This window comes from Microcebus murinus, chromosome 5, assembly GCF_040939455.1.
Source record: "Microcebus murinus isolate Inina chromosome 5, M.murinus_Inina_mat1.0, whole genome shotgun sequence".
Lineage (NCBI taxonomy): Eukaryota > Metazoa > Chordata > Mammalia > Primates > Cheirogaleidae > Microcebus > Microcebus murinus.
The window spans coordinates 79,756,086-79,773,397 of NC_134108.1; the positions used below are offsets into that span (position 1 = coordinate 79,756,086).

At 38.0% G+C, this 17,312-nt stretch overlaps 1 protein-coding gene across 33 annotated transcripts in view; it reads right to left on the reverse strand.

Annotated features, from left to right (window-relative positions):
* Positions 1-17,312, reverse strand: part of RIMS1 (regulating synaptic membrane exocytosis 1) — a 477,545-nt gene that overhangs the window by 214,520 nt on the left and 245,713 nt on the right. For all 33 annotated transcript variants that reach the window (XM_076003214.1, XM_076003213.1, XM_076003222.1 and 30 more), the window contains exons 5-6: positions 9,433-9,773; positions 4,984-5,855 (exon numbers count right to left, since the gene is read on the reverse strand). In XM_076003214.1, the coding sequence (XP_075859329.1) occupies positions 4,984-5,855; positions 9,433-9,773 (1,213 nt within the window). The remainder of the gene's footprint in view (positions 1-4,983; positions 5,856-9,432; positions 9,774-17,312) is intronic.

Genomic DNA, 17,312 nt, shown 5'->3' on the forward strand with positions numbered 1-17,312 from the left:
TTTTTCTGTCTTTTTGATATAGGTATTTAAGGGTCTCTATTTCCCCCCGAAGAATGCTTTTGCTGAGCCCCATATATTTTGAAAGCTTGTGTCTCCTTTGTTGTTAAGCTCAAAGAATCTTTTGATTTCCATTTTAATTTTTTGACTCAACAATTATTTAGCATCAGGTTGTTTAATTTGCATGAGTATGTGTAGGTTTGAGTGTTTCTCTTTTGATTGATTTCTAGTTTTATTCCACTAAGGTCTGAGAGGATACATAGTATGATCTTGATTTCTTTTGTATTTGTTGAGGCTTGTTTTGTGGCATCAGATATAATCAATCTTAGAGAATGTCCCTTAGAATGCTTCTAAGAAGAATGTATATTCAGTAATTTTGGGGTAGAGTGTTCTGTAAATGTCTCTTAGGTCCATCTGATTTAGAGTCTACATTAGGTACAGTATTTCTTTTTTTATTTTTTGCTTTCATTATTTGTCTAGTTCTGACAGTGAGGTATTGAAGTCTTCAGCAGTTATGATGCTGCTATTTATTTGTTTGCTTAGCTCTAGTAAAAACTGCTTTGTATATATGGGAGCTGCTGTGTTAGATGCATATATATTCAGGTTCTACACAGGGAGGAGGCATGCTCAGCCCCCAGTCACAGGATACAACATTGGGGAGCTTCTGTTCTGTCTGCTCCCTTCCTGGCCCAGCAGGGGTGATGCAAAGGCTGCTGCTGGAAGGCTGAGTCCAGAGTGGACCTGGTTCCATGCACCGGAATGATCATGATGGCATTGGTTGTGGAAACCCAGGATCGGCAGCCATCAGATCTCTGCTCCACCTGCTTTCTGGTGCAATGTCTCTGCAAACACTCTGAGCAGCTCCCTGATCAGTCCAGAGGTTTGCAGAGGAGGAAGAAGACCCCTTGCAGCTTGAGCTGCCTACAACTTTTACTGCTCTCCTAAAAAGCAATACTCCCTTGAGTTGCTTCTATTCTGCTGTCTTCCCCTCCTCCCAGCACTGTGAATTATATTGGGACCCCTAGTTTAATCTTTGAGTTGGTGGGTGGTGCTTTTGAATAAGAATCGTCCATGGCCTGTTTGATTGAGTCAGTAGATGCTGTGATAAGCTACACATTTGTCTCCTGGTCAGTGGTTGATGCTTGCAGGAAGGCATCAACTGCAGAGATGTTCTGTGCTTACAATAGGCTTTAGCCCCTTAGGGGAAGCACTTGGATGCCCCCAGCCATGGGACGGGCCCTGTAGCTCCCAAGAGATTGGTTGTTCTCCACCACTACGGAGGTGGGTGGAGGAGCATAGCTGGGCAGGGTTATTTTGGGTGAGCCTAGAAGGCTCTACAAAGTCTCAGCAGGGCTCAAAGGTCATATCCCAAGCCCTTTGGAAAAGCTTTTGGGAGAGGAGCCAAAGCAGTCTCTCAAAACTGGAAAGACTGCTGGTGGGGAAGGGGCCATCTGTAATTCACCAGCTAGTTGTTGGAGTGTGTTTCACCCCTCTCTCACTACCCCTGCCCAGAAAAGCTCTTTTCAATGTCTGTGCAAATGGTTGCCCGAACTTGTGTTCAGCAGCAATGGCGCCACAGGCTAGGAACTTCACACCCACGGACCCACCCTAGTCCAACAGCCCAACTTTCCTGTAGAAGGATGGGTGCTCCACCATATCACCACAACTCAGACTTCTACTGAGTGTACTCTTCGACTGTACTCTCATGTCAGTTCTGCCCATGTGGGCTCCCTTGCCTCTGAATTCAAGCTCTCAAATCTCTCCCTTGTGCCCTTTAGCAACCTGCTTGTGTCCTGGAGGCAGAGGATTCAGTTGGCATGTCTGACCTGCTGGTGTGCATCTCCAGGGAGTGCCAGCAGGCTGGGAACTCCAAGATTGGATGTCCCTGGGTCCATTGCAAGTCCCCAAAGGGAAAGGTGTGGGCCCTACTCTCCATGGAAACTCCAGACTGGAGACATTGCAGCTGATGAGAGGTGGCCCCTACTGAAAGTCTCAATCTGCCCTCCTGGCTGTAGTGGGCAGAGAGGGGTTGGGGGAGAGGGAGACTGAATGGAAGAAAGCTGGGACCCTGGCTCTTCCAGTCCTCCTACTTAGAGGGAAACCTGCACAGAATGCCCAAGCTCTGTGATCATGACCTTTCTCCACACAATTCAGTGGTTGTAGCAGCGCCCAATCTCACAAGGGTGATAAAGCTTCCAAACAATTCAGTAGCCTGCTGATTACTGAAGGTATATGGGATTCCCCCTTACTCTTTCACTGGGCTCTGAGCCTCATTGGGTTTGATCCTCGCTGATCTCTTCTCCTCTTTTTCTTTTTCCCTTCTGCTTTGCAATTTCCCTCCCTGAAGACCCCAGCAGGCTCCACACCTGCTCCTCTGAACTACACCTGAGCTGTGCCTGTTACCCGCTCTCTTTTATCTGTAACCCTTCTTTCCCTCTGGCACACTCCAGCAAGTGATGTCTCTAGTCAGCTATCTTGCCCTCCTCCTATTTACTGTATTCTTACAATAAAGTAAGTTAGACAAAAGCAAATGTTATAAAGAAAATCATAAGGAAGACAAAATATATTTATTAATACTATTTATTAAATGGAAGCGGATCATTATAAAGGTCTTCATCCTTGTCATCTTCATGTTAAGTAGGCTGAGAAGGAGGAGAAAGAGAAAGGGTTGATCTTGGTCTCTCAGGAGTAAGAGAGGCAGAAGAGGTGGAGGAGGTGGAAAGGGAGGCAGGAGAGACAGGTACACCTGGTGTAACTTTACAGAAATGCATAATTTCAGTCTGACTTTTTTGCTTTTTCATGTCTCTAAAAATGTTTTTATAAGGTGCCAATCCTTTTGACACTGTTTCATTTAGTTTCAGTGCCTGTATCATAGAGGGTCCATGTCATAAAAGAAGTCAAAAGTAAATAATTGGAACCCTTCTGCCAGATTGTCTAAGGTCAGTATGTTTTCTGGCACTGTTTCTTCTACATCTTCTTCCTTATCATCTAGCATTGGTTCAGAAGCATTCATCTCCATCAAGCCATCTTCTGTTAATTCTATGATGTGGTGTCTGTTAACTCTAGAATTTCTCCAAGATCTATATTTTGAAACCTTTCACCCTCTCACAACATTTTTTTCCCACCATATCCACAATCTCTTTGATGATGTCATTGATTGTCATAAATCCTGTGAAGTCATGCACAACATCTGGATACAGTTTTCTCTATCAAGAACTTATTGTTTGGGGATTGATGATTTTCAAGGCTTTTTCTATAACAATGATGGCATCTTCAATGGTGTAATCCTTACAGAATGTCATTATGTTCTCTTTATCATGGTTCTTTTCCACAGCATTGGCAATCCTTTCCATAGCAGACCATGTGTAACAAGCCTTAAAGGTCCCCATGACCCCCTGATCTAGAGAATTCGTGTCTGGGGGCATGTAGACCACTTCAATGCCTTTGATGTTGAACTCAGAGTTCTGGATGGCCAGGGGCATTGTCCAGTATCAAAAGAACTGTAAAAGGCAGTCCCTTACTCAAACCTCTTTCTAAATTTATCAAACCATCCATTGCTATCATTAAATTCTTCACCTTTAGGTCCTTCACTTTCTGTTTGCTTTAAGTCATCATATAATGACCTTGCTTTTTCTCAAATCATATTCGAGTCTATAGGAATGGGCTTCTTATAGCAATCCTGTGCCCATATAAAAGCTGCATTTTCAGTACAAAGTAAAAAGATATTTTGCCAAAAGTACAAAGTTTTCATGCCTTCTGGCTAGCTGCAACAGTGGCTTCATAAATTTCCTTTTCAACAATGGTCCTTACACTTGAAATGGCAGGCAAGCACAGCTGCAGACTTCCATCTATGGTACATATCAAGCTATCAAGCAATTCAACTTTTTTGGTAATATCATTACTTTTCTCTGCTTCTTGGGAACACTTTGAAGCATCACTAGTGGCACTTCATATGGGCCCCCTGGTGTTATTAAAAGTATTGCACTAAATATCATGAAAAATGTGTGAGGACCAAAAGAGATCACTCTTCTCCGCTCATAAGGAGGTGATTAGGAGTTGATTAGTGTCACTCAGAGTTTTAAGCAGATACTTACAACACTTAAGTTCACAGTAGAAGGCTATGAAATTGTTAACAGTAGTACCCTATGTACTGCAGTTAATTTTATGCACTTATTAAATATTGCATCTTTAGGTGTGTTTACATGTCTCCCAACTGCAGATGGTATCATGTGTGGTCTGTACGAATTTTGTGTATGTTTTGAGAAAATTTAACTTTTCATAATAAATCTGTGTATATTTTATGGTAGTAAATGGTACAATAGACTAGTATATGCATATATTTTATGCATTTGTGACATATCTAACTTTTTCTTAGGATATATGTAGAGAGATATATATATATTTCTAGGCTACACAATTCATCTGTGAGTTTTTTCAAACCATCTCAAATCTCTAAAAAAATTTTTGATATAGTTATTGAAGCAATCCACATAAGTAGACCCGTGCAGTTCAAGGGTAAATTGTAATTTCTTCACAAATTGTGAGAAAGATTAATTAGAAATCTGAAGAAAAAAATCTGCAACCTTTGTCACTGGAATATTACACCACTGAAGTTTTTCTTTTGTTTGGTTTTTTAAAAATGTTTCATTCTCTTTCTAAGGCACACTTTTCATTTTCTAGAAGTTATTTTTCCCGGAAAAATAAATCCACCCTCAAATAATATTTTAAAAACATAAGGATTGGCTAGTGAACTTCCCGGAATGACGGGACACAGAAGCACTAAGAACGCTTGCCACCTAAATTTGAGCTTGCAGTTACGTTTTAAAATTCCACAAACTAAGTAAATAAATAAATTAAGTAAAACAAACAAAACGAAAACCTTCGATTGGCCATAACGCCGCCGCCTGTGGGCCTGCCAAGCCTCACGTCTAAAGCGGGCTCCTCTCAGCCCGCAAAGGGCCCCGCGCGGCGGGCGCCGCTCCTTACCTTTCTCGCTCACGCTCTCGCTCTCCAGCTCCACGTCCTCGCAGCTGGTGTACTCCGGCGTCGACACGCCCTCCTCCTCAGAGCTGCTCACCGACATCTGCCGCTTCTTGCCGCCCCTCTTCGACCGGTGCGGCTTGGGAGGGGACGGCCGCACGGACTCGGACTGGTCCGAGCTCAGCGAGTCGTTCCGCAGCATGGTCTCCACCTTCTCGCGCTTGGCCTTCCGGATGAGGACGGCCGAGCTGGGGTCCAGGCGGCTCTGCTTCCTGAGGGGCTCCTGGGTTTTGAGCTCTGGGGCTTCTGCGGGGGCCGGCCCGTGCCTGGGCGCCGGCGGGCTGTGGTTCGTCAGCGGCTTGGCGCCCGGCGGCGCCCTGGCCTCCGCAGTCCTCTCGGCCGAGTAGGCCCGCGGCGAGTCCGGCGGCGAGGCCCTGGGGGCGGCGGCCGGCGCGCGCTTGCCGCCCTTGGCCTCGGGCGGCGGCGCGGCGCCCGCCTCGGTGCGCGGGAGCGCCACGTCGCTGTGGCGCCGCTCGTGCCTCGCGCGGGACACCCGGGCGTGCATCCGCATCTGCTGCTCCTCGGGCGGCGGTTTCACCGGGTACCGCGCCAGGTTCGGGTCGCTGCGGTACCTGGTCTGGTATTCCTCCTCTTTCCTTTGCTTCTCCTCATCCGCCTCTTTGCCCTCATCTCGTTTCTCAGGCACGTCGGAGTAATCCTGTGACCGGCCCTTTTCAAGCCTTCGGGTTTCCCGCCTTTCTTTCCGCTCCCTTTCTTCCGCAGCCCCCTCCCCGGGCTGCACCGTCTTTGGCACGCGTTTCCGCTCGCCCTTCAGGGCTCCTTTGCCGTTCTGCTCAGAAAGCCCTGGAGTCTTCTTTCTGCGGGACGTCAAGGAGGAGAGCAATTTACAAAACTTAAAAGCCAGGCCTAAGAAACACTTAATTTTTCTTCCTTCTCGTTCCAGTCTTAAATCATTTCGATTGCAGTTATTCCTTACAATTCGATGTCAAATTAATAATCAAGATTGTAAAGAACCACATTAAATCTGTACATCGGGTTAGATTTTTAAATGCAGCTCAGCTCCCTTGCATCGCAATATATTTAGGGACGTAAAACATTGGTTTCACATGTTAAATTTTCCATAAATTAACGAGATGAATTTTAAAAGTCAATAATTCAATAAATGAAAAAGTTGTGTGCTAACCACTGCTTGTGACTTAAAGACTTAAACATGTTTTAGATAAAAATAATATAAATGTTAATAATACAGGAGCAAAAGATAATATATACATATCACTTCAAAACTAAATACATAGTAGATATATATTTGGATAATATATAGACAATCTTTCATTATAACTGAAATGTTTACAGAAATGTGAATACAAATGTGTCCATTTCAGAAATCAAATCTAATAGCACTTCTTTGATAGAACTAAAGTAATTTTAATTGAAAAGGTGCACCACCAAAGCACTTTTTATGGAGTTGACTAGGACCATAGCTTTCATTTTACCTTCCTCAGGTAAAAATAACAGAAATATTAAAATTTTTGGAATTGTTATTCATTCTCCCTCACTTCTCCCTTCTCCCTCTTCCTTCTTGCAGGATACAGTCCAAAAGAAGAAAACAATTTTGAGTTCTACTTTTCTTTCCATGCTATTAAAGGCATTGGCAAAGATAAAAGGAAAAGAAAGGGTGTGGCTATCTCTGAATCCTGTAGATGTATCATTCAGTTATTCCTTTCAGTCCTCTGTACAATTGAGTGCACCTGATTTTGGAAAGTTCCAGCAATTATACCAGAAGTTACAAAAAGTAGGTGCCTTGACTAAATGTTCTGATGCTGTCTGATCTAGTGTGTAATTAAAATGGAGGCAGGCTAGGGCTGTTTTTGGAATCCTAGGGTCACAGAGAGGGCTCTCCAGAGGTGACATCATTTGATTGGAAGTCCAAAATTAGATGTCATGAATGAAAATCAAGAAAAAGATACAAGATGGGAAAAAGTAGTATAGTTTCTGTTGTGGGTTACCAAAGTAGCAGTTGCTAAGATACATTGTGGGATGAGTTTGAGGAGAGGCTGGTGATGATAAAGAGAAAGGGTGTAGAGGGTTTCAAATGGCACAGGAAAACAAAACAGAACCATGGTAAATTCTGCTTGAGACATTGAGATCACATTGGCCCTTTGAAATAAAAGGGATTCTGATCTAAAAGTGGAACTGCAAGGGTGCTAATGCAATTTTACAATGTAAGGGATTTGATATGAACATGTATTAATCACTATCAAATATAGTTTTCATAAGAGTGTGATGACTGTATTACAAACATTTAGTAGCTCATTAGGCATAGTTGCTTTTGTTAGAAGTTTATATTGAGTCAATTTACTTTTCTTGAAATGCTGATAAATAATGCTTACCTTGCAGAGTTCATGTGAGGATTAAAGGAGACACTATCTGTGAAGATGCTTTTTGAAAGGATAGGGTATTATGCAAATGAAAGGAGTTCTCCACTTTCTCTAATTCTTGCTCTACTAATTATACTTTTTCTCACCTCTACTTTTAATTGTTTTGTTTCCACTAGGTCCTGATCAGTGTACAAAATAATTCTTCAATAATTTAAAATGAAAAGACTTCTTATTCTTTCAATCTTGCTTCTCCCTGAAGTTACCCAACCCTTTACTATCACTCACCTCTCCTCCTGCTCTTATATTCCCCAATTCCTCTTACTTTCCTATGTATCTATATCATTAATAAAGGTATTTCCCCTAGCAATCTTCTTCAAATTTCAACTAAAAAGTCAAAACAAAAGTCTCTATTCAGTCCTCATTCTTGACATTTTTGTAGTTTTTTACCATATGTCAAAAACAGAACTCTTTAGAAACTTTACAGCCCCAAATTCTCTATCTTATTTAAAGATACCATCTTTTATCCATTCCCAAACTGAACCTTTAATATATTTTGTCTCTACCCCACACACAACAGTTTGTCACCAAAATCTATTAATTCTACCTTCACTGAGTTTTCTCTGGTATCCTTTCTATCTTCTCTTCAAATAGTTTAGGCACACTTGTTCTCTCTTCCTGTGATGTCCTCTTCTACTCTACCTCCTCTACAATTCCTGAATATCTAATAAAGCTTAATTCAGAAGTCACTTCCTATTTCCTGGAACTCCCCAAAGTACCCTAATGTATTTTCTAGCTTTGATCAAATCAGCATCTGGGTTACTTGCCTAGGTGTCTGTCTTCCCTAGGATATTGTGTGGTCTCTTCCCTAGGATGTCTCAGAAAAGGGACCATGTCCTAATCATCTTTATATGCTTTGGTTCCTGGCACAGTGTTTACTTACAGTAAATACACAATGATTACTGATTTGAATGATAGCTACATTCATCGAATGCCTACTATGTGCCAGCTTGTGAACACAAGTTCTCCTTAAATACCTCCTATACCCTGAAAGGTGAGTTATTACTTACTATTGTGACAGAGCCAAGACTAGAATCCAGACTTGTTTAACTCTGAAGTCCTTGATCTCATTATATGGGCTTTGTGTGAAAAGGGGATCAAAAGCCTTCCTAAGAGCTTCCTCTCCCACCCAGTGGGATGAACAAGGATTACACAGGCAAAAGCAACCAAGATGACTTCAGGTCCTAACAACAGTCAAGTGTCCCATACCATGAGCCTCATGAAGACCAGGGCTATGTCCTCCTTGTTAACACTATTTCCTACTGCATAGTGTCATGTCTGGCCATAAATATGTTTTTGGAATGAATGAATCAGGAATTGAAGTATTAACCCCTGTTTCAATCTTCTGTAGCTTTCCATTATGCCTGTAATAAAATCTGCAAAGCTTAACCCGTCCCCTCACTACCTCACCAGCCTTCTGTGCCCCACTTTCCCTCTGCCACTTGCACTCTAGCCAATGGCTATCCTTTAAGAGGTCCTCACACTGGGCTTGTTCCTTCAGGCCACATGCCTGTGCACCCTGGAGCACTCTTTCCACCCTGCTGGTTAATTCCTGTACACTCTTCAGAGCTCAGCATAAAAGAAATGTCCTAAAAGAAGGCTTCTCTGATGTGCCCACACACCCTCAAATAGGTCAGGTTCCTCCGCCATTTTCTCTCAGAGCATGCTTTTAATTAAAAAACTAGTTCTTTAAAGGAAAAATGATCTAAGAGCTTTTCTGAGTTCAAGGTTGGAAGTCAGTAGCTCAATCAGGTGACTTAGCTTATGTTACATAAGCATGTAACATATGCCTGATGTGAAAGAAAAGCTTTCTAACAAAGGTCTCCTAAGGAACACCTTCTAAAGATAGACCAAGCACCTCTGGCCTATTGTCTTCCATGTGAGGCCTCAGAAGTACTTCCTTCCACATATTCCTCTTAATAGAAGTTAAATTCTTGAAAATGGGTTTGCTCTCAAAGCAAAACCTGGCCTTTCGCTTACAGGGTTAATGAACCATTACCTCTCTCTCGGAGGTTCACTTCTAGACCTTGATGAAGCTTGCTTCTGCTCAGGCCCCACGGCTTGCTGTGAGGGTTCAACCCCTTTGCTCCTGTCTGGTGGGGCGCTCGGAGGAGCAGTGTCCTGGGAGGAGGCAGCTGCTGTGCTCAGGGGTGTCTGAGACCTCGATCGCTCTTGGAGTCGTGCCTTCTTTTCTCTTGGTACCTCAGACCCAGCGCCTGTAGCTGTATCACTCAGGGTTCCATCCTGACTTGGCTGCTGAGGGCCACTTCCAAAGAACCACGCCCCAGATTTGGTTAAGATTTCTTGTTGCTTTCGACATAAATTGCATACCCACATAACCTATTTGAAGAAGAGAGAACAATATAAATTTTCTATGCTATTTGGAAATAATTTATTTCCCATACTTAAAATATCTTTAAGAAAACAAAAAAATGCTCTTCATCTTCATATTTTTCCTTGACTATTTCTTGTGAAAATGGTCTTCCCACAAGTCACGGTCAAGTATTTGAATGCTTGGACTGGGACCCATTTGAAACCAGAGTACCTCTGGTTTCATTTCTAATTTGACAATTCTGAGTTCCCTTCATCATGTATCTGTAATATTTTCTATAATTGACGCTGAAGTTTTATTTAAAATATTAGTTAGTGAAAAATGTCCTAAGCAGGGTAATTGATTAGAAAAATATTACAAGGAGCTATAGAATTAATATTTATGTACATAAACCTGAGTATCTCAAAGGATTTAATAGATGCCTGTCTTCTTAATAATCATCCCACTATTAAAGTCAATATCAAAATATTCATGTGGAACAAACAAACAAAAATATTAGGCTCAAAATAAAAAGCTATATATATTCTCTAGTTTCTTAGTAATGAACAAAGCTCAAGAGTATTTTATGCTCTAAAATATATTTACTATAGCAATACATCTGAGGTTGGGTTTATTCATATGTGACCACACTCCAGTGTAATGTTTCCCTAGGAGAGTTATTTTGGAACTGTCATTTAGAAACATATCCATTGATAAATTATAAGATGTGTCATCACTTAAACTTATCTATCTGCCCTCCTCTTGATGACATTTAAAATGAATGTGATCATGAGATGATGATCATAATAAAAATAAGGAATAATAGTAATAACATCTAGCTGTCACTGGGCAAAGACAGGTGCCAGCAGCCTCATGAGCCTTCTCATAAAATATCCTCATTATCTCTGCTTCTTTGTGCTGTGACTTTAACTCACTGCCTCAGTTTCTTTGCCCTGAATTTCTCTGAATGTACTTCATGATTTTTATGTTTTATTTTTTGTGCTTCAGAAACAGCATTCACAGGAAAAGTTAATTACCAAATTCTAGGCCCTCATTTTCATAATAATGACTCAATCAACAAATACTCAAAAATATTACATAAGGATGAATAAATCTTAGATATATTAAGAGCAAAGCCATAGGAGAGAGTAAAAACAGCAAAACAGCATTTAGTAGGCCAAAAGAAGAAAATGTACTACTGAAAACATTCATGTGTGTATGGAAGAAACTATAACTGTAGCCATGGAATAAGAAAAGTAAAAGCTAAAATGTGAATAAGAAAAAGAGGGAGGAAATTAATACATTTTTTAAAGGAAAATATTGTAGATGAACTGTTAAGAACTGCTTTCCAAGCAAGAAAACTCAAATGAATTAATAATATGGGGAAAAAAACTAAGATTTAACAGAAATATTTGCTATAGAAAATGTAAGGCTGGGTGCAGTGGCTCATGCCTGTAATCCTATCACTATTGGAGGCTGAGGCGGGCGGATCATTTGAGCTCAGGAGTTGGAGACCAGCCTGAGCAAGAGCGAGACCCTGTCTCTACCAAAAATAGAAAAAATTAGCAGGGCATAGTGGCACATGCCTGTAGTCCCAAATACTTGAGAGCCTGAAGCAGAAGTATTGCTTGAACCCAGGAGTTTGAGGTTGCTGTGAGCTAGGCTGATGCCAGGGCACTCTAGCCAGGGCAACAGAGTAAGACTCTGTATCAAAAAAAAAAAAAAAAAAAGAAAAGAAAAATTAAGATTGATGAGCGTTAATCCATCCCTTTAAGCTTCCCAGGTCATAAAATAAAGTGGATGAGGTTCACAAAAGAAATTATATGTAGCATCTGCATGAATTATTATAATAAATATCACAGAATTCACATTTACTCAGATATTGAACAAAATGAACAGCATGAGCCTTTATCAAAATAGTTTATGAAATGTAACTTCTATTTGAAGTGCCAAATAAGGCTATATTTTGCAGAATGTATCACCCTCTCTTTGACTGCATAAATAAAGCCCCTCAGAAGTCCTGATTGCTTGAACATATCAAGGATAGCACTAAAAGATGCACTATTCCAAGGTGAGGACTCTTTCATGAACAATGACACTGGATCTCCTCTATCCAGAACCCTGGGCGGGGACATGGGATGTATTTCCTTTTTAATTGCTTCTTTAGCTGACAAAATAGTGATAAGAAGGTCTCAAATCATGTAGTTCACGAAGAGTGGTATGAAATTGTTTTACAACTAAGTAGACATTAAATTTGTATTTCTGACCAGGTGTGATTGCTCACACTTGTAATCACAGCACTTTGGGAGACCAAGGTGGGAGTATCACTTGAGCAAAGGAGTTCAAGACCAGCCTGAGCAACATAGCAAGACCCCATCTCTATAAAATACTTAAAAATTAGTGGGGCATGGTGGCACACGCCTATAGGCCCAGCTACTTGGGAGGCTGAAACAGAAGAGAGGACTGCTCCAGCTCAGGAGTTTGAGGGTGCAATGAGCTGTGATTTTGCCACTGCATTCCAGCCTCAAAGGCAGACTGTCCTCCCCCAAAATAAAATAAAAATGTATATTTTTTAAACTAATAATAAGCAAATTATTGCTCATCATCAAAAGTAGATCCTTTTCTACAAAGATATCAAGACATATTTAAGATAAATATGCATTTTCTTTAAAAAAACACAGGAATACAATAAAATTTACAATTATTAGAAAGTTTCCAAAATTGAATTAAGCTCCATAAAGAGGCAGAAAGGAGCATAATACAGATAGGAAGAAGGATAATATTGTTCCTTGTACATCTGAATATTTTCTAGAAGATTGTTATCGCAATCTTATTTTAATTGCTTCACATTTTTAAGTGTTATAAAAATGGGTCAGTGAAAACTAATGCCAGATTTGGGCAAGTTCCAAATGTTGAATGTGTGCAGAATTGCTACATAAACAATAAAAGCAAATAAAATATATTATTATTAATTAAAGTTAAGTTTTATAATTAATTTAATTTCCAATTTATTCAAAAAGTTACAATAGGCTAAGTAAAAGCAGCAAAGGTACTTTAAATGATATTTTTAAAATACTGTTTATTCATTTGTTAGTGATGCTTCATTAATTTTGTCTATTTTTAACATTTAGGAAAAATAATGCCAAACTTTTTCTATATCTTATTTCCTTGTGTACCACAAAATTTTAAAATTTTATTTTTAAAATTAACTATAAGTGTGGTCAATCTATCCTCCAAATTAAAAACAAAATTAATTATAAAAATGTTAAAATATTTATTTTTATTAAAATATCACCTCTCCATCTCTATTTTAATAATATGAATTATTCATACTATGACATTTACCACTAAAAAAGAAATTGCTTATATGAGTTATAAAGTAAAAAAAAATTTGAGAGATAGCAATAGAATATTGTCATACATTTCAACACTTTCTGCCAAACATTACAGACATGTACAAAAATGAGCCAAATACTAAGAAACAACACAGTTATGTTTAAGATTCTCTTCTTGAACTTAGTATTAAGTATTATATTTGCCTGTGATAATCTAAAAGTCGTGTGGGAAAATTTTTCAACAGATTCTTTAAAAAAGAATAAGGTATAACTTTGTCCACAAAAAAAACGCTATTTATTTAAAACACACAAACACACTTGTATTAGCAGGATTATACCCTGATTAAATACCCTGGGATGTGTTCTAAACTAATCTAAACTAAAGAAGATGTATGCAATAACTTATCTTAACAATTCACAGATGTTAAGCAATCAAATACAAACTCGAATGAAAGACTATTGTGATGTTACTTGACTTCTGAAACTCCATGCCATGCATCAGAAAAATGAAGAGCAACTTAAAGTTGTATTTTGACCTTTTGCTGTAATAGCACTTTTAATTCTGTCTTTTCCACTTAATTCTTAAGCAATACAGTAAGCTATTTTATAAAACCCACAGGAATTGTTTACCCAGAGAAATAAAAAATGACAACACTCCTACTGTATATATATGGGTGTGTGTGTGTGTGTATATATAGAATTCCATAGATAAAACCATGAGTTTGGCAGGAAAGAGAAATGGTATTCAGGTGTGAGAAATACTTTGCACTTGCCCTCACATGAAATGTTTAAAGATCCAGACACACAAAGCAAAATAAATGTGCCTGAGATTTACTTTTGATGATATTACTATGGTGATTCATGATAAGGTTGAAAATTCTTATATTAACACAAATGTCTTACTAATGGAAATCCATCTGAAGTATTTACTATTATAACATAAAGAATAAATATAAGCATAAAGATATAAAAAGGCAAAAGATGTTGTGATTAAATTGTCATTCTACATTTTTACAGATAAACTTAGAGACTTATTTTCATTTAATATAGTATATTTTTAAAAATTATTATAGTACCATCAAAAGATTATTATACTACGAGCTTGGAAACCATGAAAAAGAAGACCGGAAACCTTAGAGTTGCTACATTTTCTGAATACTCTTTACTCATTTTCCTTACGTTATTTGAGGAAACACTCACTCCAGCAGAAACTGGGAACAATATTATCCAAGTAATATTTCAACTTTGTTGAAAAAAAGAGAATGAGTTCTCTTTAGTTCTTATGTGTGTATGTGTCTCTGTGTGTGCATGTCTCCTAATCTTGTATTGTTACTGTGCTATTTCATAGGTTTATTTTTTCCCTTTGGAAGTTTATAAAATGCATTATGTGGATTTATGACAGATAAAATATGATATACAATGTTTCTTTTACTTGTCCACTATTAGCATTTTAGTTGAATTTTCTATGCAAATTTAAAAGAACTGAGATTCCACTGTAACTTTTGTACTCTACTTGTATATTCAATATTACAGTATAAGTAATTCTATGTGATTCTAAATGTTTCTACAACATTTTAATATCAAAGATATTCTATAGAGATGGCATATCATTTACAGAACTCTTAAACTGCTTACAGTCTTTAACATTAACATAGAAGTAGAAACTCTGAAGTAGAAACTGTGTTGATCAAGCTGTTTTCATATTTAAGTTCATTTAAAAATATATTGGAGACATTCAAATTATTTGGTGAACTTCTAGAACACATTTAAGGCTCTTCTGCTATAATCACTGTGTGGTAACAGTTAAGGCTTTTTATATTTTGCAAAATTGCTTCTCAAAAGGGTTGCTAAATTATAACCAAAACCTGACAGTATCAGTTCTGCACTTTAAAATCTAAATCATTTAATAATGCCCCCAAACTCTATACTCTCACAAATGTTTCAAATTTAAAATAACATAGTGAGATTCCACTTAAATAATTGTAAACTTACAGATCAACAAAAAAGGAACTTCAAGGAAGGGAGATGCCAACAGATTTCCAGAAGTTTCTAAGTTTATGGAAAAGGGTGGAAAGTGAAAAAGTGAAATGGAGGAAGCTCAAACCAGGGATGAAAAGGGCTTTAAACAAGAAGGGAGCTAATCTTCCCATGAGAAGCTCTAGATTAGAAATGGCAGATACTATAGCAAGACAGAGAGAATGGAATTTTAAAATAAAGAACAATTTTAATGTCTTCCTTAGAAAAAAAATGTTTATTTTACATATGCACAATGACCGGTAGTCCATAAATCTGATACAGAAATGTTGTTGGCCTGTAAAGAGCCCTTGTTATTCTGGCAAATGGATTATCTCTGTCCTAATAGCCAACTCCCCAGGTGTCCACTAAAAAAACACCTCCCACATCTGCACACACAAACACACACTGAGAAATCTCAATCATTCATTCTAACCTCTTGTTTTGGTTTTCTCCCCTATACCTGGTTAATCAAGCACCACTATATTATTAAAATAAAAACTACAACATTAAAGAGAAAGGCTAAAATAAACATAAAGAAGAATTGATCTTAGAAGAGTAAGAGATAATTCCAGGAATAGGAAAGAAACCTTAGAATAATTTCTAATTAGTGTTTAGGATGGCAGGGAAAAAAAAGAACCTTTGAAAATTAATAAGACTGTTACAATAAAAAAGAAATCTAAAAGACAAGATATATGAAAAAGTCAAGAGATTAAAAAAAAAAAAAAACACGAACATTAATCCAACTAATATTAGTTCCAGAAAGAGAGAACAGAATATGGAGGGGAATACATGTTGCAAAAATAATAGAAGACAAATTACCAGAGTGGAGAAGTCATAGCATTTTAATGCAATGATTGTAAAATGAAACAACCAAGATACAAAATCATTATAAGATTTAAATTACCAAAAATAAGGAGAAAAGCCTAAAAGTTTACAGAAAGAAATAATCAAGTCCTAGACAAAGGAAAAGAAAACAGAATGGGATCAGACTTCCCATCAGCAATACTGGATGTTTAAAGAAAAGAAATAAATACCTTCAGTGTTCTTAGACAAAATTATGGGCGGCTGTGATTTTATATACAGGCAAACTATCAATCAAGTGTAAAGGCAGCATAAAGAAATCTTCAGAATCTGGAAGAACTTGAAAAATTTACCCTTCACATATCCTCCTTAGCAAAACAAAGTCTACCAAGAAAGAAGAAATGAGATCCAGGAAGCAAATGCTCTTTTGCAGAGTAGCAAGAGTTAAGAAAAGCCCAGGATAAACAGCCCTCTTCAAAAGCCTAATGAGAAACTTAGAGCAGGAGGAAGGCTACAGGAATGAGAATTCCAGGAATGAAAACTAAATAAACCAGAAGAAAATAGCAACAACAAAAAAGGGATCCTGCCCAAATGCATAGTGCCATTCAGAACACAAAACAAAGCAAAATGAAAACTTAGTAGGATAAGGGAATTTGATTAAAGGGAGAGCCCGTTTGTATTTAAAGGTAAGAACATTCTCCATCAAGTGGGAACAGTGGTCATGATATTGAACCCCTACAGTGGGTATGAAGCAAAATCCAAAACTACAGTGAACAATAAATGTATTATTTTAAGTTACAGAAGTGACCCATAGAGGAAATAAAATAATGATTGGCGGTGAAGGGACAGAGGGGTGCCTAAATAAAGTTCATTTTTATCTGTCATAGCAGTAGTATGTGAGCTGTGAAAAGTTGATTAACCCCAAATATAAATGCTTGGTAGTGCTGTGTCTCTCATGAATAGACTTGAAGTTAGACAACAATGGGCAGAAGACTATTGCTTTTTATTTTAAACCTTTCTTTCTATTTCATCTTTTATACATAGTTACAGTCATATATAGTTTTATGCATAGTTATATATTCATCTTTTAACTACATTCAAGATATATGATTAAAAATAAAATGATTACATGATCATTTACCATTTATTGATAGTTTTATCATTTTATTCCTTTAAGTTGTACCATAAGGATAAACATTTTTTCTAATGTTTTCCATATCTGTTAGCATGTAAACTGTCCATGTCTTTTGATTATATATCAATCAAATTAATAGTATTTTCTTACCACTTTCAATTGATTGATTAACCCCTTGATATAATTTTCTTATTCCTTGCCATGAAGATTGCTTTTCATTTTTATATAGTTACTCTATTATTCTCTTCCTTTGTAATCCTTCTGTTGTAATTTAGCTCAGA